At 43.1% G+C, this 27830-nt stretch overlaps 1 protein-coding gene across 3 annotated transcripts in view; it reads left to right on the top strand.

Moving 5' to 3' along the window:
• LOC310993740 (triple functional domain protein) overlaps positions 1-27830 on the top strand; it is an 89110-nt gene that overhangs the window by 17252 nt on the left and 44028 nt on the right. For all 3 annotated transcript variants that reach the window (XM_083982189.1, XM_083982190.1, XM_083982188.1), the window contains exons 2-3: positions 5378-5428; positions 23954-24028. In XM_083982189.1, coding sequence (XP_083838315.1) covers positions 5378-5428; positions 23954-24028 — 126 coding nt within the window. The remainder of the gene's footprint in view (positions 1-5377; positions 5429-23953; positions 24029-27830) is intronic.

Here is a 27830-nt window from a genome sequence, read left to right as displayed (position 1 = left end):
TCACATCTTTACGTAAGTCGACGTAGTGAGGCTTCGACACACACTCCGCCTACCCCTGAAGGTCCCCTTTATACAATGGAAACGCAAAGCTGACCATATCCGACCCGTACTGATCCGTACCGTGCCGTACTGACAGTGGAAACGAGGCTTATGTTGTCTAGGAACCTGCTTTGGGACTACGGCTAAGTTCGGCGCATTTACACTGATGCTTAACGCATCCACATATATATATATATATATATATACATCCACACTCTCCAAAGACTACTTTGACAGCAGGGTATTGCTCATTGTTTTTGTGCTTCACACCTCACTTCAGTCAGTGTGAGCCAGACAATAGGTATTTTTAAATGAAAGGGGGTCTTTCCTATGTGTGCGTGAGTCAAACGATGAGTGTGCCTGCCGAGAAGGGGAAGGCAGGGGCCCACAGAAAGGGTGGTCTTGTGTTAACGCGTGCTCGCAGACAGAAACAGTGTGTGTTGGGACAAGAGGGAGCTGTCTGTGGAAGGCAGCTCACTTCAGGATACAGTGTAGTCAGTGTTGAACACAGCCGAGGCCGAGGTGAGTTCACTGCATCCAGAGTGTTTGCATGTTTCAGAGAGAGAGAGAGAGAGTGGTGAGTTGTTGGATGTCTTATGGGGTCGGGCCTGTTGCATTTTTTTTGCTTTGTCATTTCCTCAGCGCCTGCTAGATTTGTGTGTCTCAGTGTGTCTGTGTGATCTGTTTAACTTTATCCAAACAGCTCAGTTGACGTTTTAGCGGTGGGCTTATCCTACTATGGTCTGCAACAAAGTTGGCCCAGTGTGTGTGTGTGTGTGTGTGTGTGTCTGTGTGCACTGCTCCAACGGCCACATCTCAGAGGGAAAAGTGACCGCTCACGACTGCTTTTGTCTCTCTCCGTGCACACATTGATCTGATTGGCCGGATTGCACCTCAACCTCCCTGTACATTGTGTTTTTTTTTGTTGTTGTTTTGATTTCTGGCTCGGCTACAAGTCGTATTGTTTAGATTGCGATAAGACGCGGGCAACCACTACTGTAGTCTGGTATGACGTGGTTGCACACTGTGGCTTAAGTGGACATCTTTGGCATTGCAAATATGTGAAGTATGTGGGTGTTTGGTCTCTCTTTCTTTCTCTCTCGTGCTTTTTCCTTTCCCCCCCTCGTCCTGCTTTCTCCTTCATCTCATTCATTCTCTGTGAACTTCTCCCAGGTACACACGGCTTTAGAGAAAATTCCCTTGAGGTCATTGCGCTTCTCTTCACTGAATCTCCGCTCTGCCTTTTCCCACCGTACCATGTCTGTGCGTGAGAGCTTTTCCCTTGTCAACATGAGCCCCCCCCCTCTGCATCGGCTGTAGTTGCCAGCAAGTTGTCTTATGTGTAGTTTTCTGTGTATTGGGCTTCTTTAATTGGAAGCACCAGCAGCAAGACGTTGCAACAGTAAATCACAGCTGCACGGCGAGGAAGTCCACTCTCTCAGCGGCTGCAGAAAGGAACCAGGTGTCACGTAGAGAACTATTGTATCATAATGGCCGGATCAGCTGATACATGGAAACAGCAGGGTCATTTATCAAGATCCAAGGACATTGACGGAAGGTCAGGGGTCATGGGCTGTTACGCATGACACTACAAGGAGTTATGTTTCTTGCTCAAGGGCTCTTTAGCACAGCAGATGCTCCATGGTTTGGAGTCTTGAACATATACAAGTAGGTCTCTGAAGGTATGATGGTAGGTGTAAACAGACAGAAATCAACTTATACGCAGCATTTACAATCAACATCCAATTTCTAACTAGAACTTGGAGACATAGATTTTACTGGGAGCTTCAGTACTTGACAGTTATTTGTCAAGTGCATGTTATAGCTACTTAGTTATAATGTGAACAGAAGATAAAGTATCATAGTGTGTAATGGTTTTCACCTCCCGTCATGTTCCCTGGTTCATGTCAGAACACAACAACGATACACAACACTGCACAGTGTGACTCTGCCCTGATGCTGCTGCTTGTTTTTGTTCACAAGTTAATATCTGATTAACCCAATTCAAAAGCATATCAGTCTAGTAATACTCCCTTCAAAACTGTTAAATAAAAAGAACAGTAACAGAATTATTTGGCAAAGAAATACTACTTTTATAACACTAGTTTGGTTTTAGATGTTTAATGTATCTTTTTACATGAAAGTATCTTGAAACTAATGTTTTGGGGAAGTGACGCCTGCAGCAGTGAAACCAGAGCAAAACCAACAGAAGTGAGATGAGCGGTGTGATCTCACCGAGACAGAAACGGTTCACAAATAAAGTTCAAGTCAGGGTGTCTGGAGGATCTGCGGCTTGTGAAAAATGTCTTTTATGGTGACCATGGGGGTGAAAGAATCTGTTGTACATGATCTGTAATCATGTTGTTCGCCTCTCCCATTAGAATGAAGAGACTCACACCTGTCGATGGTCTCCTATAGGTGCAGAGAGATGATGAACCTCACATGACATCACACACACAGCAAATTAGAAACAGTACTTTATGTTTAAAGAGGAACTATGCAGGATTTTCAGCATAACTATGCTACATGTTTACCTTAATTTAACAGCCATAGTCATAATGATGGTTAAATAAATGGCTTGTAACTTGTAGGGAGAATGGAGGCTCTCTGCCTTCCACCTAGTGTCTCTTGGCTGAAAACCAACCTTGCAAGATCAGAGCTTCTGATCCGCGACACAAACGACCCCCCTAACCCGCAGTGTCTTTTCTATGATGGATAAGACTACACAAATATACACACAACATTGTATATGATAAATAATGTTATCCACCGCTCCATGGATTGCTTTCTCGTTGGCTTTGTTGTAAACAAATGCACATGACCGGGAGGAGGGTTAGCAAAACAGCGGCTTAGTTCCCCTTTAACATATAGCCTAGTATTGCCCTTTGTTTTAAATGGGTTAAAAATACACAAGTTACATCAGATTTCACCTAAACAGCAGCATCGTTTAGTAAGAGACATATTTTCCAACAGACAACATCAAACTAAATTTTAAAATGTGCTAAAATGCTACATGGAGCCATTGAGTAATCATATGATTTATGATCTAACAGTTTCAATAATCAATGTACTAAAGCTCCTCTTGTTGTGGACGGTCCCTGGCTCAGTCCCGGTCCTTGTTCCAGACCCGGGCTCACTTCACCGACCCGACTGGATGCCTCTGTTTTTGTGTTTGCACAAGTCTGAGTTAAGAGACTTATTGTTTTCTGATAAAGAGTCGAGTGAAACCAAAGAGCAGGTCACACTGTTGCTTTAATAAAAACTTCACTCCCGGAGGTGTGACTCAAGCAGTTACTTCACTGTCGCTCTCAGCTTTTACTGCCAAAATAAAGTTGCGTCGTAATTCCAGTTAGCCATTAAATGCGTCACAGACGGGCTTCCTCAATCGGTGCCAATGGTTTGTGCCTACAACCGAGCACGTACACGCTTCTCGTCAGCTTGCGGACCTCTGTGTTGTAAAGAAACTGGTGCACACAGTTAGATATAGATGACGGTGCAGATACACTGAGCCCGACCAGCAGAGTGTCTACTTTAACACAGCTCTCTGTTAGGTCAGACAGGAAGTTAGCCTGAGTCAGAACAGAGGCAGCATGTGTCACTGAGTCAACCAGCTGAGCGTCCAGCCTGTTTACATGTTGACAGCACATGACACTGACCACATGTTATTCTCAGTCACTGCAGCAGCGGCAGCGGCAGCTTCTCTCACACACACAGGCTATAGGCTGGTGGATCAATGGGCCAATTGTTGTGTTGGCTGAGAGACTACTGGGCCTCGGTCATGAGTTATAGGGTGATGAGAAGATGACTCCCGCTCGCACCGGTCCGGCGTAAGCGGAACAAGCTGGAAAAATGTCAGAATGAGCTACATCGGTGGAATAATAATCAGAAATGAACGAGAACACGGCGGAGACGTGCGGCGGCCTCTCTGTCCCTCGCCGCCGCCGTTAGGTGTGCTCAGATTTCTGAAAATGAAGACTTGTGCTTGTCATAAAACCAAAAGTGTTTCCTGTGACTGAGACGATTTTGCTACTTTGGTTTTTCGCTTTCCTGAACAAGCTAATATTGCAGTTTTCCATCAGCTCTTAACTAATGCAAAAACCTTATTCACAGAGCAGCAGCAGCAGCAGCAGCAGCTCTGTTTGTGCAGGACAAACAGCACCCTCCTCTAGTTGTTACTGTAAAGTAGTGATGTAAGCTTTTTTTAGCCAGACTTGCCCAAAAGGCAAAGTCTGTTTTTTTTTTATTGTTGTTTCTTTTTAAAGGGAAAAGTCTCAGCAGTGAAACTGATAGGTTGCTCTGACATTTGTACAGACATTCACGTCTCCCTCAGGATGAACCGTAATGTGTTTGATGACGACCAACCACCTCCAAAGTTAATGACACTCATCAGACTGGGCTTGACTCAATGCCAATATCAAATGTTAGCATGCTAACTCAAAACACTTAAATGGCGGGGTGCCATTTAGCTCAGTGGGTGGAGCAAGCGCCCCATATGCAGAGGCTATAGTCCTCGCTGCAGCCAGTCCAGGATTGAATCCCGACACTGGTGGCCCTTTGCTGCGTGTCATTCCCCCTCTCTCATTTACTGTCTATCTCGACTATACTACAAATTAAAGGCAAAAAGCCCAACATATATACTGTGTATGTATAGGCATAAGCAAACTAAGCACCTGCTGGGGCCGTGAGCGCGAGGGGGCCCCAAGAGCAATTAACCTTTTAAAGCTATATTGCGTAACTTTTGTCGACCCCTAGAGAATTTCTGCGTAATTACAAAAACTCTTAATTGTTGCTTTTGCATGTTGCTGTTGCAGTTTATTTAAAACCAAAATTAAAAAGCAGAAAATGTGTTTACAAATGCATTGTCTATTGGTTTATTTTGTTAATTTTGGTAGGTCTGGATAAAATTCATTATCCCATTTAGTACTATATCACTTTTAGCTGGATTTGGTTCCATTTCAGATTAAAATTCATAGATGGGTTAAAACCATGCCAGGCTAGGATGATGATTCGTAATGACAGATTAGAAAAATGAAATAAATGTGAAGTAGGTGTGTAAATGATCAATAATCAGTATTATTGGCAGTAATAGAGGGCCCCCGAAATAAAATTTTGCTTGGGGCCCTGTAGAGGCTTGTGCCGGCCCTGATGGTAAAGATGGTGTTAAATCTGTTTATGATCTCAGTTTTAGTTTGCTAATGTTAGCATTCAGCACCCGCTATAGCTTCTTTCTTGGCGCAATCACTCATTGAATCCACAGAATTGTACTGAAATCTTTATTGGATTATTAGATGAAAACAGGGTCAAGTATTAATGATCATTCTTTTGTCTGTGCCTACAGATGGATCCCTCCCTAAAGAGCCAAAAGGAGATGTATCGAGTCAGATAGCAGGTAAAACAAACATTCACCCGTTCATCATTGAAAACACACAGCATCCAGCAAAATGCAGTCCTGCTGCGGCTGTTCTTTTCTTTTCTGTCCTCACTGTGTCTGTTTCTGTCTGGAGTGTGGAGGTGGAGGGAGAGGGTTATGTGTTTTAGTCATGGCGGAAATAAGAGTGTCTCACACGCACACAAAGCGATTAATATTTCAGTGTTCCTGATGACAATGACAGGTCATTGTCACCATTATTCCTCACCATCACATCTGCCCGACGCCCCCCCCGCCCCGTCTGCATCGCCCCTCCCTCCGTCCCCCCCTCTGTGTCGTGATTGGCTACCTGTGCCTGGTGCCCGTCTCTTTAGCGACTGCAGCCTCTCCGCGACGAGTCGAGATGGACGACGCCTGTCGCTCTCATTCGTCTTCCCTCTCTTTTCCCCACCAGCCCCTCTGTCCATTATCTTTTGATTGGGGATCTGATATTTCCTGTCGCTCCTGCTCTTCCCTCCATTATGATTTATTCAGCCTCTTTATCATCCTCAAATGACATTTCTTCAGTTTCCTTCCCTCACGGTCGTCGTACTTGTTCTTAATTTTTATTGACACAGTATTGACCATATTTAAGAGTCAGTTATAATAATGCCTTGTAAAGAGCTGATATTTGCTCATCGGCGCTGTCTCCCTCTGATGTGACATTTTGAAGAGACACATGACCATTTAGATATTTAAGATAATTGCTCCCCTCTGCCTCAGCGGGAAGTTTTAATGTTTCATGGATAAGAGTTTCCAGACTGAAAATGAGACACACACACACATTTTTGACTTTAAATAGCTGTACTCTAAAAGTATTAGCCGTATCGGCCTTGAAAAATCAAAAACCCTCAAACCCTAGATATTAAGGAGGACAGTGAGTTGGCAGGTTGCTCCCCGAGCCCCGGGGCCCCGAGTGGAGACGGCTCCAGCACCCACAGAACGAGGCGATGAGAACAACATGAATGTAATTATATCTAGACAATACTTGGCTTCATTGATGCTGTTTGGCTCGTCTGTGTAAAGCTGTCAGGGTTGTTTTTTAAAAAAAAAAAAAGCTTTCTGATGCTTGCCAGTTATCACTTCCTGGTTTCGGGGAGGGTGTGGGGGGGATTAGGCCTGTCCATCTGTCGGCCTGGCCTCTTCAGCCACTGGTCTGACTGGGCAGCTGGGCAGTGGTTGCAGCAGTGAGGCCAGTGTTGTTATGTAATAATGTTAATGCCTTTAGATCTTGACAGATGTGCTGAAGATGAGTGCTCAGCGAGGAGTGAGGCAGTCGCATGGCTTGTCCATTTCATCACTGTCTGCCCCTCCCCTCCCACCTCCCTCCGCCGGCCTCCCGTGTCGTCGAATGTGTGTAAATCTTCAGTAATCAGTTGCGTTCTGCCGCTGATACTTGACGTGGACGTGGCCTCCAGATGGCGTATCGGAGCAGATTGGAGGAGCCGAGGCAGAAACAGAAACAGGGTGGCTGCAGCAGGCAGAGCCGTGTTCGCCTGTTGACAGTGAACTGCAGCAGCAACAAGCTGAAAACAAGACAACAGTGTCACACGGTCCGCTGTGCGTCGCAGTGACGGAAGAGAAACATTAGGGTTTTAACTCTCTGTTTTCTAGTGTTGGGATTATCAGTGTAAAAATCTGTGTTAATAACAGTGTTCCTCCTCCTCCCACTCCTCCTCCTCCTCCTCGTCACGGTTTGTCAGAATGAGATCAGGTGGCATTAAAAGACCCGGACAAATGAACTCTTGGCACCAGTAACAAGCCCTCTTTTCTCTCTCTCTTCTCTCTCTCTCTCTCTCGCTCTGTCTGTCTGTCTTTTTTTTCTTCTTCTCTCTCCTCCCTCTCCCCTCCTCTCCTGCTGTGTTTGGGTCGCTGGGGTAACCCTGGCCCGCTTCTCGCTCGGTTAGCCTACCCTGCTATTAGAGGTTTGGACGGACAGACAGAACAGAAAGAGGCGGAGATGGTGCTCTCTCTCTCTCTCTCTTTCTCTCTCACTCTTTCTGTCTCGCTCTCTCTCTCTCTCTGGGGCCAAACCTCAGATTTGGGGACAAAAAGAGGGAAATGGAAGGACACAGGGAGCCTGAGTGGCGTGGAAATCGACGCACAGGCTGCACTTTTCAATTGCTCCCGGTGTCAACTGGATTTTTCAAGATAATGATCCCCCCAGTTTCGTCAACGAGGCCAGATTTCCAATGCAGCCTGAAACAAGTCCCACACAAATATCTCCTTTTTTGCCCAAGCTTTTCTCTCTTGGGTCAAGCCAGACACTTTTACTCAACAACTTCAGGGGTGCCAGGCTGTAAAAGAATAAAAAAATACAGAGAGAAACCTGCCTCACAGAGCCACTAATGGGAAGTTGTCGTGTCCCAGATTGATAATGAATTAGCACAAACGACAGCTAAAAATATAATACTTATTGCTCTGTCATCAGATGAAACAATAAGCTGTAATTACATGTTCTTTCATGGTAACTCGCTACCTCTTTGTCTGTGTGTGTGTGTGTGTGTGTGTGTGTGTGTGTGTGTGTGTACAGTGGCATAGCCAGTGCCAGCTGTACCCACAGTCGGTGCATTGTTAGAGTGCCACAGCTGTGTCTGATCTAAACAGCCAATCAGATCGGCCCGTCTCGTTTCAGCGTTGTCCAGTTGGGTAACAATGATTGGCCACTGCACAGCCAATCAGGGCCGCTCCACCAGGAGAGGGAGAGAGAGAGAGAAAGAGAGGCAGGTCCAGGCTCCCAGTCAGAAGTAAAGTAGACAAACGGTGGTGGTTCAGATGGATGAAGACAATGGTGCCGGCCGTGAATATCAACAGACGGCACAAAAAACAGCAACAGAAACGCAGAGAAAAGAACCATGAGAAATGTTAAACAAAGGAGTCAGGCTGATAAATTGTTGCCTTAGCGGGAGATAAAGACAAAGAGAGAAACACAATAACAGGGCCGGCGAATAATATGGTGTTGCTTTCCCAGCATCCTTTGTGTGTCGTCACCTGCATCGCTCATAGAAACTTTTATCAGTCTGTCGTCAACATTTTTCCGTTACTTTCATATTTTCTAAACCTCAGTAAACCTGCCACAGAAAGGCGATTGAATCCGTTCCCACTGCCAACAGACAAGTTTTGCCTTTCTGCTTCTTTTAAGCCTCTGAACTGGCGCTCGGCAGTTAAGTAACATCTTAATTTGGCACAAACATTCACCGGGACTCAAGGATTAACCGGATTAGATTTTTGGGGTCAAAGGTCAAAGACTTGGTGACCCGACAAAGCACTCTTTGGCCATGTGAAAGTGATATCTATCTCTGAATCCTCTGGAGGGGATTTGCTCAAATTTGTCACAAACATCAAGGACAAAGTGTTAAGAGTTTGTTGCTCAAAGGTCAAATTGACCCATCAGAACTCGCACTGCAGTTATGACAAAATTTCACACATATGGTGTATATACTATGGAGGACCACAGGGGACGCCACCCAGAGGGAACACTGCTTTTCAAAGGTTTCAAAAATGCAATTAGGAAATGGAATTGTCCTTTTAAAAGTTAAAAGATTAAAAGTTGTATTGTCTAATTCACTTTGCAAATTCATTTACTCATTTATGTTTTTCAAAATGCATTTTGAAATCGGTTTTAAAATGTGATTATTCATTTGGGAATTCAATAGTGTATTTTCTAAATGACAGTTTTAAATTTGCTCTTTCAAATCCTTTTTGAAATTCCTCTTCTCAATTGATGTGTCCCTTGTGGTCCTCCATAATATACATATACGTATATGTTTTGGTTCTGGAGCGACAGGGGTGTAACTGAAACCAGTCTGAGTGGTGGAGGCAGACAAATGAGAGGCAGTAATTCTAGTTTTTCTAATCCATTTTGTCAGAGTCACAAACACACTGGACAACAGTACAAAGCAGCATGAAGACCAGAGACTCGCCCAACTGTCTCCAAACTCATCGCTGGCGTAATAATGTAATGTGCTGACTGAACAAAGATGGATGGACTTTGTAACTGAGAAAACAAAGATTTGCATAAATTACAGACCAACTGGACGTGTGTTGTAATATTCCCACAGATTAGGGGGAATATTAGTATCCACCCAAGTGTCATGTTTCCATCGCTGCTGGTCAGGGCTTGAACCGATTATTACCAATGACTACTGCAGAGTCATTTGACCTGGGAGTGAATGCTGCCCTTTCCCTGTGAAGACAAAAGCCAGATTTTTGTGGGTTTTTGGTCTAGTGTGAAAGGGGCTTTACTGGGTTTAGACATACAACAGTTTCTCAGACACTTTCGCAAACAGGACTTCATGTTTCTTAGTATCCAGTTAGACACTTCATCTGGGTTGGCAGTAATTGATAATTGGCTGAGCAATTGTACCATCATAGCTCAGTAACTGTAACTAGGCATGGCAGGCCCGACAGGCTTTGGATCGCTCCATATGTTCAAGTGGTGGGTGTGAGGTTGTTGAGAGAGCATTACACTGAAAATCTGAAAGAAAGTGTGAGGAATGGTCCAAACTGTGTTTTCACATAGGCCACAACTGTTGGCCAGTCCAGTTTACTAGCTTACTGCTTCCTCCAGTAATAACTTTAAAGGTGCAAATACAGTTTGAAAAGACATGACATGCATGAGCTAAACATCTAAACAAGAATATGTTAGAAATGAAATGATATAAACCACCAGTCAAAAGTTTGGACACACCTTCTCATTCAATGGTCTTTCTTTATTTTTATTACTTTCTACATTGTAGGTTCATACTGAAGACATAAAAACTATGAAGGAACACACATGCAATTATATAGTAAACACTAATCAAACCAAAAAGTGTTATCTGTCACCTGACCTAAACCCAACTGAGATGGTTTGGGATGAGTTGGACCACAGAGTGAAGGTAAAACAGACAACAAGTGCTCAGCAACTCTGGGAACTCCTTCAAGACCGTTAGAAAACCATTTCAGGTGCAAAAGGTGGCTACTTCGAAATATCTAATCCATAAAACATTTTCTGCTTTTTTGTTTACTACATAATTCCATACATAGTTTTGATGTCTTCAGTTTGAATCTACAATGTAGGAAAATAAAGAAAAACCATTGACTGAGAAGGTGTGTCCAAAGTTTTGACTGGTGGAGTATTTCTCATGACCATACTTAACAATACTAACGTCACATCTTAGAGTGATGCAGCTTCCAGTTAAATGCAATTTCCATTTCTTCTACAAAACACAAGCTGATGCTGACTAACTAGGAAAATGCGGTAATGTTCTTTTAGCATATATAAGTAGCCGTCACGAGTAGGCTATATACATTAAAGACAGATGGAAACATTTAAAAGCCAGCCAGAGAACGCTCAACTGTCCAGCTAGATACAGCTGATGACGACGGTTGCAGGCAAAGGAGAGATAATCTGAAATCATGTGAGCCTGGAAAGCTTGACAGGTTTCATTAGGTCGATTTTCCTGCTGCACTTTAGGTCAATTTAAGATTTTCACAAGCTGAATTCATCTTTTGAGGACTTCATGTAGTGTTAGTGTCCGTTGTGAGGAAGGAAATACCTGTGAAATGACATAAAAGATGTTCATGCATACTTCACCGAAACAGTATATTATGAAGTATCGAAATCAAGTGAATCCCACATCTCTCCAGCGTTTCCCACAGTAACACGGTGCTGTATCCATGAATAGAATAAGCAGCCATGCCATCAAATGTAACTACACTGGACAGTATCTCTGGGCTCTTTCTTCTTCTCGGAGTGGCGCTCGCTGCTGATGAGGATGTAGGTCAGGGGGTCCAGGTCACGGACGGACGCCCTTATTCCTGTCCACTCCCTCCTCAGCCTCAAGGAATTCCTGCCATTCCCCCCACACATCCCTCGCTCAGGAATTCCTGGCACGCCGCGAATGTGGGAAGTCCACAACTATGCCGGGGGGAACGCTCGCATGTGCACGGTTCTGGTTTCTCTTGACCCGTAACAGCTGGTTCAGCAGCGACGCGTCCAAGTCAGCTGCGTTGAGGGGTGAAGCCATTATGAGATTATGCCCGACTGTACGCGACTGCTGTTTAATCTGATGAGGAAGATGCTGCGAGTGTGTGTGTGTGTGTGTTTTTCTGTGTGGTATGCAGGAAACTTGTCCCCTCCCTCTGCTGACCGACCACCACCCGTTCCATCTGTCCGGCGCCCGGGCAGCTGTTGCGTTTTCGCTCTCTCCTTCTCTCTCTTTTTTTTTTTTATAAACACAGAACCAAACTCACTCCATAACCCCCCCCCCCCCCCCCCCCCCCCCCCCCAAACCTGAGATATTTTTCACAGTCTCTCTGGGGGAGACTTGTGTGTTAGTGTTGTCGAGTAATTTACTTTGTTGTTATCAGTCAGTCTAATTCCCACTTGACCTCTGGGAGGCTCCTACAAGCCGCAAGTCTGTGAGGTGTGTGCGGAGTGTTGACATATTTTGACACACACACATAACACACACAAACACACACACACATCCATGCAAAGGACGATGAACATTTCTGGCATTTCCCTCTCATCCCTTGCCCTCTTCTCACTGAGGGGCGTAACAGAGCTGCTTGTCTTTCATCGTTGCTCATTTCGTTCAGGACCCATGCAGGAAATACTGGGACTGACTTGAGATCAGGAAAGTGTTTGCGTTGTCGTCGTATGGGATGGACGAGCTTCCCAGAAAACACTGTTCACCTCAGTTTATGGGAGAGTAGATTATTCCCTGGAGTTTAGAGCTGGGGAATGGACTTCAGTTTCTTTGGATTCCTGAATTTAGACATCATCAAGTAGGTAATTAAAACCTCCTCAGCTGTTGCTAATGACTGATTGGTTAGAATTTAAATGAGGAATTGGATGAAATTGCATATTTAGCCACAATTTGTCATGGTTTTTTAAATTTCTTCCATCATGGTGCTTAAATTCAAAAGGCTGAAGTTACAGGATGAGCAATGATTCACCTAGGTGCTATCCACTGATTGTCTATGTGTAGGAAGTGGAGCTGTTGTTGTTGTAGAGTCACAGCTCGGCTCCAGTATCTTCACATCATGACTGTGACACATCAGAGAATCAGTGTGAAAACAGAAACGTAAACGATAACTTCTGTCTGCCAGATTTACTATTCCATCCACTTCCATGAACATTTCTTTATTATCTGCTGTTATTATGCGTTTTTATCCACGTCTCTGTACCTGGGGAAGCAAATTTGGCAAATGAGATGTTAGTGGTGATCATCATGTTTACGGTTTCTCAAACACAGTAATTCAATAATTTCATTCATTCATTTCTTAGTTAATTCTTAATTCTTCATTTTCTTAAGACATGATTGAAACATCAGTCATCAGCTCAGTGAGGTTTCACAGTTCTTAGATTTTTTTCCCTCATCGATTTATTTGGTGGTTGTCTCCAGTGGTTCTCTAAGTGGGGTCCGAGGACCCCCAGGGGTCCTTGAGAGGGTTAAAGGGGTTCCCCTAACTTTTTCTTGAAATTCTACCACTTTGTTCTAGATTTTTTTTTTTTTTACAACTTTTCTCTAGAAATTATATGACTTTTTTTCAGAAATATTAAAAACTTTTTTCATAAATCTCTATTAGATCTTTCCAAAAATTCATGGCATTGGCCCTAATTTAAATGTACATTGACTAAGAAAGTAATGTTATTCAGTCTCATAACAAATATTTGTGTATTCCTGGTGTTTCAAAATGCTGACAAATGGGGGTCCATGGTCTAATTTGAATCAGTTTAGGGGTCCTTGGTGTAAAACAGTTTGAGAACCACTGGTCTACACTATTATTTTTTTGCAGTAGAAACTGACCTGAGATCAGCTGCTGGCACTTCTCTCTCTGACATAATCAGTCGTGTCAATGATATATAGTTAGATCAACTCCCTAGCAGCATAACGGGTCCAGTCAGGTCTGGAGGCTGTATGTCAAAGCCGTGTCTGATATTTCTATATACACTGTTGTCAGGATAACATACACAGATGTAGATCCAGAAACTAGTTTTTATCTCCTCGTAGTAAGACTATTAATTCTTAATCACTGAGAGTCCATGAAGTTGTGACCTTGAGATAATGGATAAGCCACCACAACAGCTCAGGCTTTACACTGTATTTACTTCTTAGCGCTCAGATTGTGTAGTTTCATATTTTGTGCAGTCGTTTTTATTTTCATGGGTTAACGTTTCTAAAAACACTGCCACATTTAGACACATCCAGATGGTCCAGCGCTACAAGTGCGGTGCTGCCGGCCACTGAGCGGCACCACTGGAGTCACAGCAGGGGAACCAAGGACTTTGATGTGTGTTTGATTTTATATCTAAGCCTCTGCTGCGCTGTGAGGGTTTTCCCCATCAATCTGGACTCTCCCTAATGCTAAGCAGCTTCCCGGGGAGCATAAATGCAGTGCAGGCATATTATAATCATTACCCCTCCTACACATTGAGGATTACCTCCCAGGAACCTGCCTTTCCAAAAGACAAGGCAGATTAGCAGCTCACCTAAAGCCTGCGTGAGGTGCACACACTGATGCCGCACATCCAAACTGTCAGTGAGAGCAGGCCAAAGGAGTCTGCGCCGATAGGTCTGTTTTCTGCTCGGAAATGTTTGCACCAGCTTTTCCATATAGACGTGTAGACGGCACCAAAAATGGGTGGTTTTGGTCGTCTGCTGGATTGGAATATCTCCCCTCAGGAATCCCAGGATTAGCCTCAGCTGCTGTGAGCGTGCCCACAATGGATTGGGATCCCTTCAGCACGTCGGCCCCGTCAGTCTATCATTAGCCGACGGTAGCGGCGGACGACGTTTCTCCATCAGGCGAAGAGCGAAGCCAGAACCCACAGCAATTTATGGATGATTTTTTTTTTTTTTTTTCTCAATTTGTGGAAGAATTATCAAGCATGACTTGCTGGGCAACCAATCACAAGTGGCGCTATGCCCAGACTGGCTCCGCCCTAATCAAGCTGACAGGTACAATACCCCGCTGTCTAAGGGGTTAGTGTGGGTGTGGGTTGAATGTGTGGCAATTATGGGGGTAATTTTCTGCTTTTACACTCCTCCCTCTCTCACCCTTCAGACGGAGTAATGGAGGGAATGAAATGAGCGTGTGTTCGACAGGTTTCACTGTGACCGATCCGTTTGTATGTCTGTGTCTTTCCCTCCCTGTCAGGCCGTCCACCTGTCATTTCCCACCCACTCCCTCTATGCCGTCCTCATGCATACTCTTGTTCCCTCCCTCCCTCCCTCCCTCCCACTGTCCCCTCGTTCCCTCCTCTCTCTCTCTCTCTCTCTGTACACTCTCAAACTCTCAGCCTTGTTACAACACAATGACACGTGTCATTATCTCACACATTTTTTTTATAGTGTCTTTTTTTTTGGCCATCATTCATCCAGAAAACCCTTCTTCCCCTCGGTCTGTGTGTGTGTGTGTGTGGTGGGTGTGACCTGGCCACTCTATATTTAGCTGCTGTGCCACTTTCTCCAGTCCCAGAGCCCTGCACAGCACAGGGAAGTGATGTGTGTATGTACTTAGACTCACCTTTTTGTTTTTGGTAAAGTAGAAAATCAACTTAAAGGGGTACGCCAACATTTTTTTTTTCGTGTCTTGCCTCACTCCCGAGTCAATTACAAGCAGATAGACACCATCCTTTCAACTGTGCGTGCAGTAACAAGGGAGAGCCCATATCGCCCGTAATTAGCTTAGCTCAAACGCTGGAAGTGTATAGGTAATGTTAGCCTGCCTCCACCTAAAGTCATCAGAGACACTCTTCAGCAACTCTAAACGGACGATCTTCGTCTCAGAGCTGACAAAACTCTCCGGTAAGACGGTTTATTTTGGTTCAAGCTAACTACATTGAGGGTAGGTTAGCTTACTATTTCAAAGTAAAAGCACTTCTGTATGTAAAGGGCAGAGGTGGGAGAAAGTCCCTATGTTGCAAGTCCAAGTAGAGTCTCAAGTCTTTGCTCTCAAGTCTCGAGTAGAGTCTCAAGTCTTTGCTCTCAAGTCCCAAGTCAAGTCCAAGTCCTAAGATTTTTGTTTCGAGTCCCAACCAAGTCCTACGATTTTTTTCCAAGTCCCAACCAAGTCCTAAGATTTTTTTCAAGTCCCAACCAAGTCCTACGATTTTTTTTCAAGTCCCAACCAAGTCCTAAGATTTTTGTTTCGAGTCCCAAACAAATCAATTATAATTAATGATAAGTAAAGATCATGACCACGCCTCAATTGTTTATATTTTATTGTTAATGTTCTGCCACTTATTCATCCATTTATTTTTATTAATATTCTATTGTGATATGCTTTGTCAATCTAAGCACTGCCTTCTCATGCCAATAAAGCTATTTAAAATTGACGTACAGTAACACGCCAGAAATCTTGTGTGATCAAACGTGATCTGACGTACTCTGTTGATGGTAGCCATGGTGCATGGATGTATTATATAGATCCATGCCATGGAGCCGTTAGCCACACTGGTTTGTTATGCTACGTGTGCTGCAGTCAGCTCGCTTCTTTATTGGTTACATTAAAGGGATAGTTCAACATTTTGGCAAATTGGCCCATTGCCATAATCGCTATAGTCATAGCAGTAGGTTCGTTACCTTTATTTGTCGGTGTAAACTATTTTTAGAACGGAGGAGCGGAGCGGCAGGCTGTTCAGAGCTACACTATGGAGGCTAATGGAATTTCTTGGTTTCCCTCATCAAACTCATCAAATACAAAATCCCAAAACTCCAAAACGCTTTCGTGGACAAGTTGTGACCTGCACAATCACCACGCTATGAGATAATAATGGAACGTTACGAAACGGAGCCGTTTTCGAGGTAAATACAGAGTCTGCTTGCTGAAAAACTCTCCCTGATCAAAACGCGCATCAGCGGTTTTGCATGAATTTACCTCTAAAACAACTCTGTCTCGTAACGTTCTATTATTATCTCATAGCGTGGTGAATGTGCAGCTCACAACTTGTCCACGAAAGCGTTTTGGAGTTTTGGGATTTTGTATTTGATGAGTTTGATGAGGGAAACCAAGAAATTCCATTAGCCTCCATAGTGTAGCTCTGAACAGCCTGCCGCTCCGCTCCTCCGTTCTAAAAATAGTTTACACCGACAAATAAAGGTAACAAACCTACTGCTATGACTATAGCGATTATGGCAATGGGCCAATTTGCCAAAATGTTGAACTATCCCTTTAAATTTCACGTCACATTCCGCAGAGCCGGTGACTCGAGATGGTAGGCTTCCCCCACATACAAGCCGACTTTTGATCCAAACGGTCACGATTGTTGCGACCAACAATCGTAAATACTGGACATGTTCAATATTTACGATTGTCGCCGCCGACCGTTTTACGAGCCGATCGTTGGGAGAATTTAAATCTTAACACACCACACACCACAGGAGAATCTCATAAAATACTCTTAAGAGCCAAGATAATCGGGCGTTTTTTGTCTTTGGTCCGAAGGGGGAAAATCGGGGCAAAATCAGCCAGATTATCTTTATGTGTGTGGTAGGCATTAGTGTGTTGGCATTAATTATACAGCCAAGACTGATAATAGGAGTGGGGTCTATATAGAACGTCTCTGGCTGGCTGCTACAGTATAACATTGATGTGACACTTTTTAAATATTTTAATATTTGTGCTAGCTGCTTGTGACTTGACTTGAATTCAAGTCAAGAGGGTTAAGTCCAAGTAGAGTCTCAAGTCTTTGGCATCAAGTCCCAAGCGAGTCCAAGTCTTTTTTTGATTTGATCAAGCAAGTCTTAAGTCATCAAAATCGGGACTCGAGTCCAAGTCAAGTCTCAAGTCTCAAGTCCAAGTCCACACCTCTGGTAAAGGGCAACGGGTGTTTTATTTTGTAGAAGTAACCGCCATTGGTCACAACGGCTAACTTGAGTAGCGCCGAATTCGCCCAAACAAAATTGTAAACAGCTGATATTTAGACAAATTAACGACACACTGCTGATCTAAACGGCTACTTTCTCGCCTAAAAATGTTTGAAATGTCGATAAAGTCTCTCCTGATTTCAGCTTGGGTAGGAGGCAGGCTAACACTACCTATACACTTCCAGCGTTTGAGCTAAGCTAATTACGGGCGATACGGCTCTATCTTCCTTGTTACTGCACGCACAGTCGAAAGGATGGTGTCTATCTGCTTGTCATGGACTCGGGAGTGAGGCAAGACACACAAAAAAAATGTTGGCATATCACTTTAACAACACTTTGACTCAGTTGAATACCTCAACTAAAGTTTTACAACTGTATTCATACAGGGTGGTCATAGAAAATATGTCACCGTGTTCAATGAAATGCCGTTCAGATGCACATGAACACAGTCAGACCGTGGTTTATCAGTGGAAGTGGAGGGGAAAAGAGGTGTGAGGAAGGAGGTAAAGGTTTTCTGGCTTGTGTTTGTGTGTTTGTGGGGTTTACAGAGGATCATGTGTACTGTACAGTAGTGAATTCACAGCGGGCTACAAAGCGCTCACTGTGTGTGCCCCCTCTCCTTCTACACGCCGTCTCGCCCGCTCGTACACACACATGCACGTCGCGGTTTTCTGCTTGTCATCTTGTCAACATTAGGTTTTACATTGACCTTTGATTTTCCTCCTGCTCAGTGGCAGCCAGCCAATCAGACAGCAAGTTTGCAGGCAACATCAAAGATGGTCCTTTCTTCAGAAGATGAATCACTCAATGGTTAAAAAAAAAAAAAAGAAGATGCTGACTGATCCGTTTGTGTGTGCATGCTGTAATTCAGCCTCCTGAGGCAACAACACACTGGGATCAGGCATCACTGCTGGAAACGGTGCACACCACCGATCAACATTATACTGCTGCTCCGGTATGACGTGATGATGTTTTTAGCTTGTACTGTCAAACTTGTCCTTTCAAAATCCTCATCAATCAATCATCTTTAAAGAGCGTTGAGTTCAAGTGATGGATCGTTTGTTGGATTCTTTGGCTTTCTGCTACGATCAGTGGATTGGCAGAAAAACAATCGGCAGCTATTTTGATTTTTTGATCGGTAATTTCAGTCGTTCATCAGGCCTCATTCTGTCATTCTGTCTCATCACATATTTAGAGTGGGTGCTTTTCTCTGTTTTACATGATTAAATATTTTGGTGTTTTGAACTATCGGCTGCACAAAAACAAATAATTTGAAGATGTCACGTTGAGATTTTATTCTTTTAGGGCAGCTATTGAGATGCTAATTTTTCACAGTGTCTCTAACAGGCAACCTGTTATACACCAATTACTAATTAATCAATTAATTGAAGGGATAATCTCTAGATTCATGAATGAAAGTAGCTGCAATCCTGAACTGTTGCTAATTAGTACCCTGTGGATTCATGAAAGGCAGCAGCTAATGATTGTTTTCACCATCGGTCAATCTGCTAAATTATTTTCTTATTTAATTATAGTGGCAATTAAATATTTAATAAGTAATACCCGTCATGATTTTATTTGAAAATTGTTTGTGTTGTCTAAAACCCAAAGATATATTTGAAAATAATTTCTTATCTATTGACTAATTCATTCTTTCCTCAATGGTCTTTGAGAATAAATAAAGGTTATAATAATTCAAACACTGAATTGTTTCAGCTCTATATTCACATTGATATGTGTCATGTTAATAGGTTTCCTGTCAGTATTGATTTACAGTCATTTATCTGAAAAGAGTAAATATTTAATGAAGGCTTTACAGGAAACACACAAACTGCATGTTTCTGTTCCTTCCAGCCTCTACAGAGACTGAAAACCTTCTTTGGCTCATTAATTGATTAATCAGCAGATCACAGGTCAGAAATTGATCATCAGTTGATTATATAAGTCACTTGCCGACTGTTATGCCACTGTAGATTAACTTCCTGTTTGTTTGGGGGAAACAAGCTCATAAATGATAATAAACTGTCACTCAAAGTGTCCGTCACAGCTTCTCCGGGTGAGTTGTGAGAATATTTATTGGGCACTTTCTCACTATTTTTAAAGAATATTTTATCAACAAATGCTTTAGCAATTTATGCTTCATCAACAATGAAACTCATCAGCAGTCGCTGCCTAAATCGGTACCGATGCTGCCTCCACAGAGACTGTTGTTCCTTGAAATAGAGGCAGAGCAACAGCTCTCTGTCTGCTCACTCCGTACAGGAGCGCGGTGGGAAACGCAGTTGATCATGCTAAACTGTTTTTCTGTGGCCCCCCTGAGGGACGCGAGGAGACAAAATGAGAGGAGGAAAGAGAGTAAAAATAGAGACACGTCCCGATTCTCTCCAACTCCTCTGGTGGCAGAAAAGAATTAGCATCTCATTAGCATACAGTCATAAATACAACGACGTGCTGAGAGCAGAGATGGGAGAACAATTCACTTAGAGTGCCCGAGAGGGGTATCTGTGTGTGTGTGTGTGTGTGTGTTGGCATCATAACAATAGTAGAAGGCTGACACAGAGGATACTCCTCCCTTTTTACATTGTACTTATTGTACTGTTATGTAATACATGGTAACAGTTAGTGTGTGTTTGTGTGTGTCTTAGCACTTCACCACCACACTATTAGACACTGTGGACTTGCAGTGTAATAGAGAGAGATGGAGAGGGAGTTACATAACTGTGTATTTTCTTTTAGGCTCTCTCTCTCTCTCTCTCTCTCTGACCATGTTGACCAGTGTGTGTTGTGATTTACATCAAACCAGAAGCAGTAGACCATGGAGAAGCTTATTTCATTCTAATACGTGCCGGCGACTTTGTGTCTCACATCCGAGGCTGAGGATGAAAAACCATGGGCAAAAAAAAAAAAAAAAATCAAAGACAGACGGGGCGAAAGCAAAGAAGACACTCGGGTATTAGGACTTGTCTGGGTCATCAGTCACACAAAGCAGACCTCTGTGACCGCCGCTCTGTCTGAAGGACAAAATCTGGGCCCATTCTGTCCATATGCGCGTCGCTGTGTGTGTGTTGAAGCCGAGATGTGATTTTAATCACTTTAGGGAATCGTGTGTCTAATTTAGGAGTTGTTTGAACAGGTTTTCACTTATTGAATCTCTCCTGACACTCATCCATTCACTTCTAACAGAATATAAACAGCACACCTGGGGGGAGGAGAGGGGGAGGGTGGAGGGAGCGGTTGGCACTATCGCACGGCTGAGATCCAGCTCAATATTTTTAGTGTAATAGTTCAGACCGTTGCTGTGGGTTTTTTTTTTTTTTTCTTCTTTCTTTTTTTTCTCATTTATTCTCAGGCCGACCATCCACTTCCTCATCCGCGTGTTCCAGACAAACCAGTATGTAAAACACATCAGTCCTTGTTAGTCCGGATGCCTGTTCCCAAGAAAGAGCTACAGTTTGGACAGAGAGTCGGTGGCGAGGAAATATTAAACCTTTTTATGAAGCAAAGTGAAAGTTCAGCCACTATTGTGCGATTCATCAGTGAATCTGTGCAAGTCGCTAGCAGACGTGTATTTATAGACAATGTCACAGATTAGTAGTTTAAGGCAAACAGAGCTGAAGTGGGTAAGGTTACTTTATTTCTCTTCATATTTCTCTCAGCTGACAGCTTGTTGGCCTTCTCTAACAGTGCCATTTAGAAAATCCTCTGGCTGCGGTTTGTACAGTAGGTGGAGGGAAACTCTGAAAGATGAGATGTCTCAATTTCTAAGTTGAGAACATGCAGTGAGTTGACAATGCACAGGATTTACAAGGTCAGGAGAGAACGACCTGAATGGGGCGACAGGGGGTTGTAATTGTAATTCAGTGGACGGTTGTGTCTGGTTGTCAGTCCGCACTTCCTGCAAGATGGATCCTGATGACTTTGTAGCTGCTGACACATTTGTGGTTTTGTGTAAATTGTCATCATGATTGAAATCTGGTGCGTTTTTGGAGTTGTTGGATTGTGTATTTGATGAGTTTTGAGGGACAGGGGACCTGTACCATTCATCTCCACTGTGTTCGCTGAGCAGCTCACATCTCTGCCCCGCAGATCTCAAAACATGCACTGATAATTAAAGGTCATGAACCTACCTGTATGACTATATGGATTATGGCAATACTGTAGGCAAGTTTGCCAAAATATTGGACTATCCCTTTTAACTCATTGAGTGCCATTGACGTCTATGGACGTCAATCAAAATCCAACGCTTGAGTGCCATTGACGTCCATAGACGTCAAATGCAGTTTTCTGCGGCTGGTAAATGGGGACGCTCTCGCGCACACTGTGAGTAATTTTGGGGCTTCTGGGATGTGTAGAACGAATGAGACTGTAGATCAGAGCAAGAAGTGAAGAGGAAGGAGAAGACGAGCGCGATCGGTACAGAGATAAAAAAGTCGGAAAAAGTTTATATTTCTAGAGAAAAACGACGGGCAGAGCCTGGAACAAGTGTAACGTGGAGCTGCAGGAAGCTTAGCCACTGATGCTATTAGCATAGCTCCAGCATGAAGTGATCAGAGGAGGCAGGAAAAGTAAACTGATCTAGATGATCAGCACCAAAATGCCGAAGCGGAGGCGGATCGCGGAGTCAGTTTCACCAGTTGCTGTAAACCGACGTGACGACGAACCGAGAGATCAGCGCGGTGCGTCGCTGCCGCGGCCGCGTCCAGCAGAGAGGCTGAAGACGCCACGACGTCTCCCTCCCTACTGCTTCAGAGACGAGGGGAAGCAGCAGGAGGAGAAGGAGGAGAGGAGAGGAGAGGGGAGGGGGAGGGGTAGGGGGGCGTAGGAGAGGCAGCAACTGCTCGTACTTGTTGTATTTTAGTTGTTGTTGTTGTTGTTTTTTGTTTAGTCTTTTTTTTTTTTTTTTTTGGGGGGGGGGGGGTGAAAAAAACATGTGAAATGAAATTTTCAGATGTCTTACATATTTTTGAAGCCAAAATTAAAACGGATAAATCACTATTTTTCTTGAGAGACTCTCTTTCACAAAAATGCATTTTTCTCAGCTTTCTAGAAAAAAAGTGGTCTTTTTGGTGCAACCAGGCTCTATTCAACTTAAGATAAATCAAGAATGGAACAAGGTACAAACAAATGGTTTTTCCCAAGTTAAATAGAGAGTCTCCTCTTTCCTTTGAGCTGTTTGGTGTTTTCAGAGTCATAGTACAAAATACTCTCTGGGTCTTGACATATTACTCAGAATGCCCCAAAATGCTGGCACCTGGCACTGACCTTTTTATAAAAGGTCTGGCACTCAATGAGTTAAGGGAACATGCTAAATCACATCATCTTCAAATTTATAGTTTTTCAGTGAAAAATAAACCAACTGAATCCAACTGAAATTGTGACTCACATGACAATCACAATATCTGATAAAAATGATCACAATATGATTTGTTTGGCTCATTAGTGCAGAGCAGACATCCAGGAGCCCTGTAGGATGAACTGGAATAACTTTGGTGACTTGTCATCAGTCTGGGGCTGGTTTATGACCAAATACGTTGAGAAAATAATACCAGCTGTACTTTGTTCAGCTCTGAGAGCAGGGGTGTCAAACATGCGGCCCGTGGGCCAGAACCGGCCCTGCAGAGGGTCCAATCTGGCCCGCAGGATGAATTTGTCAAGTGTGAAAATTTGAAATTGTACATATTTTTATCAAGAAATTTCAGGTGGTTCATAATATGTTTTGTAAAAGGATAGTTCAGTAACTGTAAAACATCTTATTAATGTACTAAAACAGAGGGAAATTTCAATTTTTTAAAATATATTTAAAGGTTGAGATTAAATTGTGCTGTTTGTGGCCCCTGAACTAAAGTGAGTTTGACATCCCTGGCTTAGAGCAACTAACATGCGTAACTAATGTGGCTAACATGGTAAACACACAGGTGCTGAACATCAACATGTTGATGTCATTGTGAGCGTGTTAGTGCTTATGTGAGCTTTTAGCTCAAGGCGCCGCTGTACCCAGGTACAGTCTTACAGCAGTAGACTCTTGAATAATCTTTATAAATAAATATATACGTATATGTTTATGTTATATTTCCTCCACTCAACAGAGAAATCACCTTCTAATCTCCATAGTGGATCGATCCTGTTAATACCTTCAGCATTTCTTGGTGTTAAGTTTAAACTCCAGTTAATGGGAACTGAAGTGGCGTGTGTGGTGTGTAATGTTGCTTTACCCCATTTCACCTCTGTTAGGCCAAGGACTACAACAGCTCTTTGTTTCCCTCAGACTTCCCCTGAATTTGGCCTCACTTTGTCTCACCATTACTGTTCCTCCAACCACAGCCTCAGTGCTTCCTCCTGGACCATGTAGTATATGTGTGTGAGACTGTGTGTGGGAGAGAGACTTTCTTTTTTTTTTCTCCTCATGATGCAAGCAATCCGAAATGGGACTCAATCCCCTGTTTGTAAAAGCTGCAGATCTCAGATTACAAGTGGACAAAATCTGCTCTGTCCCAAATAATCTGCCCTCAAGGAAAAAAAAAACCCAAAGTCATGGCAGATCAACTGGGAAAGAACAAGCGGGACACGGACACATGATGTTTGTCTTCTTTTAAATCCGCCTGTGTTCGTCTCCTCTGAACTTTTGTTTTTCTCTCCCTCCATCCAGGTTTCAGGAGAAATGAGGAGATGAGAGCAATGGAGGTGCTTCCCATCCTCAAAGAAAAAGTTGCCTTTTTGTCAGGTAAGTGTGTGTGTGTGTGTGTGTGCGCAGTCTCACAAGTCTGCCAACCCTGGTTGTCTGATCATAGTAGACAAGGCTAATGCAACATGAAGTACAGTCCTTAGTTTACACATACACACATAGACACAGCTCCCAGGTACTCAACTGTGCACGCTCGCAGCCTCTCTCTCTCTCCCCCTCTTTCTCTCTCTCTCTCCCTCTTTCTCTTTCTCTCCCTCTTTCTCTTTCCCCCCCCCCTCTCACACACACACACAGACAGCATGCTCATAATAATAAGCAGTGCACTGAATAACTCAGAGGGTCACACCAAGGTCCAGACACTTAACCCAGGACCCCTCCTTACACACAGGCCTCACATAAAACACACACACACACACACACACACACACACACACACACACACACACACACACACACACACACACACACACACACACACACAGTCTGAGACATCCATTGTTTAGTCAGCATCAAAATAGAGAGCTACAGCTGCCTGTGTGTTTGCTCCTTCCAAGTAAAGCTCAACCATGTCCGACATACACACACGCACACTGACACACACACACACACACACACACACACACACACACACACACACACACACACACACACACACACACACACACGAGTCATGCCAGGGAAAACTCACAGGAGGCCGAGCTGGATCTACGGTCTGCCAAGAACATCCAGCAGGATTATTTGTACAACACACAAAAACATTATTCAGCTTGTGCAAATGTGTGTGTGTGAGAGACAGAGTGTGTGTGTGTATGTGTGTTATCATCACTTGTGTCTATGTGCAGGCAGATGCATTGGAAAAACCTCCGTACAGTTGATCACGGCCAAACGTAATAACAAATGTAGTAACGTAAAGTGTGTATGTGTGTGTGTGTTTGTACACGCTCCACATACACACTCTCCTTCAGCGCTCTTGTGTGTGTGCAGCAAAGGTCACACTCAGACACACAATGATGAGGACGATGACACAGACAAACAGACAGAAAAACTCAGAGAGGGAGAGACGGAGCGGCGTTGCCATGGAGATGACTTACTGTCGGCTACCGCATCCCATAGTAGTCGCTGGTGGAATAATTGGCTTTGAAATGGAGGAGGGAGGGAGGGCAGAGGAGGAACCGCTGGTGAAAAGGAGGGTAAATGAGCTAAGCCTATTATCCCAGATCTGGCCCCTTAATAAAATCGGCCATGTTGGTCCGCAGTCATGTTTGCCTGGTTGCCACGTGAGCGTTTGATTTCCTCCTCTGAGCAGCAGCCGGGCTGAGCCTACGGGCGTGCGGCAACCCCACTGAACTCACTAATTTGTGGGCTGAGCGCAGTCAGCCTGTGTTTACAAGTTCCCACGTGAGCGAAGCCGCTCTCCGCTTCCGCAACCGGTCGGAAGCTTTGAGCAAAAATATTATTATTATAGTAGATATTCATAAGTCAGTCTCATGACTATGTACAGTAAACAGTACATGTTACCCAACTACTAATTAAACATGGTGGAATAATATTCATACGGTTGGATTCAGGCTTGAAAGCAGAAATTTTGTAAACATCTAAAATGTCAAATATGCAAAAAATAAAATTGCACAGGATACAAGGTTAAAGAAAAGAGAAAGCATTCATTCAGCCTGCAATGTGTTGGGAATAAGAAAGTCAATGTTTTTCAATCTAAATGAGAATACATCATTTTAGCCGTGCAGGCAGAAACTGGTTTCCATTCAGTTCTGTACAGATGTTCATGATCCCCAGAGGATGAATCCTCCTGACTCTGATGATCTTCTGGCTTCTCATCTAGTTTTTACTCATCCACTAAATTATCTCAACATCTACAAGATGGATTGGCACAAAACTCTGTGCAGATGTCCGTGGCTCTCAGATGATGTATCCCACCGGCTTTGGAGATAATATCATGATTTTAAATACTCTAAAGTCTAAATAACAATAATAATAAGCTTTATTTGTATAGCACCATAAACTGAACATAAGCTCGTGCTGTGCTTTACAAAGTGCTTTACATTCAAGAGCACTAAAGACAGAAACAGTATAATAAAGAAATAAGATATAAGGCAACATAAAATAAATAGGACAAAGTATTAAAACTGCTTCCTAAAGTATTCCAGACAGGTTCACTCTTGGTACATTTAGCAGACCAGCATCAGAGGAGCTGAGAGAGCGAGGTGGAGCGTAAACAGATAAGAGGTCAGATAGGTAAGAGGCTGCTAAACCATGAGGTGCTTTAAAAACAAGTAAAAGGGCTTTGAAACAGACTCTAAATGCTACAAGGAGTCAGTGCAGGGAGGCTGAGGCCGGAGTGAAGGCGACCTTTGTAACGCTGTCGAAACGCGGTATAAAATCCAATCCTGACTCGATGGAGATACCCACTTTTATTATTTACAACATTCATACACTCATTTCAAATCCACCAGAATTCATTTAAATAAATAATGACAGCCTAACAGGTGCCGGCGTGACTGTGGAGTCCTGTTTACATTGTGTTCACACATGCGCACGCATAAAAAATGAGACGATAGCAGATGCAACAAGAGAATATTGCAGCGTCTGATCCACAGACCCTGCATGTGGGTGGACACAGTACACGCAGCAGAGCCCCTGATGTGTTGTGTTGTCGTGTTCTAGACGACTTTGTCCATTAGGATTAAACCTGCTGATGTTGGATATTCTGTATTATTGTTTGGGAGCGCCTGCCTCGTATTGTTAGTCTGCTGCGCATTCATTTAGGGTTTTTCCAGCGCAGCAAATAGTAAATCAAATCAACTGTACACGTGTTGCCGGCGGCGATTAATTTAGTCGGCTCAGCATCTCTTTATTTGTCAAGTCTGCTGCGATACCTGTTATACTCCTGTCAGCTTCTTGCTGCTTTAGGGGATGAAATGTAACAGGTAACGTGGGCCCGACTATGACTGTAGATGTTTGATCTTTATAACAAATTCAATGCATTAATACAGTGGTTCCCAACCTTTTTTGGCTCGTGACCCCATTTTGACATCACAAATTTCAAATGATCACGGCTGTCAATCAAGATGCACCAGCTCAGATATTTTTATACGCTCCATTTTATTTGGACTTGATTTATATTCAAGTGAAAGTATAGAATACAGTTGTTTAAGATTGTGTGTGGCATTTTTAATCATAATTTAAAAAAGAATAATAATTAGTTAAATATTTTTATTAGTAATTTCTTTTATCAATTACTAGACATTTCAGGTGACCCCATTTGAATTCCAGGCGACCCCAAGGTTGAAAAACACTGCATTAATACTAGGGTTACAAAGGGGCAGAAAATTTCCAGTAAATTTCCGGAAAATTTCCATGGGAAGTTAGCTAGGGAATTTTAGAAATATTCCAAATTGGAAACTTTCCATGGGAATTATGGGAATTTATGGGAATTATTGGGAATTTATGGGAATTAACTGGAAATTGGGGATAAATGTAAATATTTTGTTTTGTCATAAGCACACATCCATGCAAAATAATATAATATAATTAAAAAACATGACATTTCAACAGATTTATTTGTGAGTAGAACTTTATCAAGTTTTAATTCTTGTATGGTAAATGGTAAATGGTCTGTATTTATATAGCGATTTACTATACCTGCAACGATACCCAAAGTTCTTTTACATCATACATCGCATTCACCCATTCACACACTGATGGCGTATGACCAATCAATTCTTTTACTGAACCACAAAAACATGAATGTTGAGTAAAATATTACATACCCAATCAAAAAGTAAAATGACCTGGAATTCTGCAACCCTAATTAATACCAAAGTAG

This window comes from Trachurus trachurus (assembly GCF_905171665.1).
Source record: "Trachurus trachurus genome assembly, chromosome: 11".
Taxonomy (NCBI): domain Eukaryota; kingdom Metazoa; phylum Chordata; class Actinopteri; order Carangiformes; family Carangidae; genus Trachurus; species Trachurus trachurus.
Note: the sequence above shows the minus strand (reverse complement) of the source record. Positions and strands in the feature narration are given on the sequence as shown.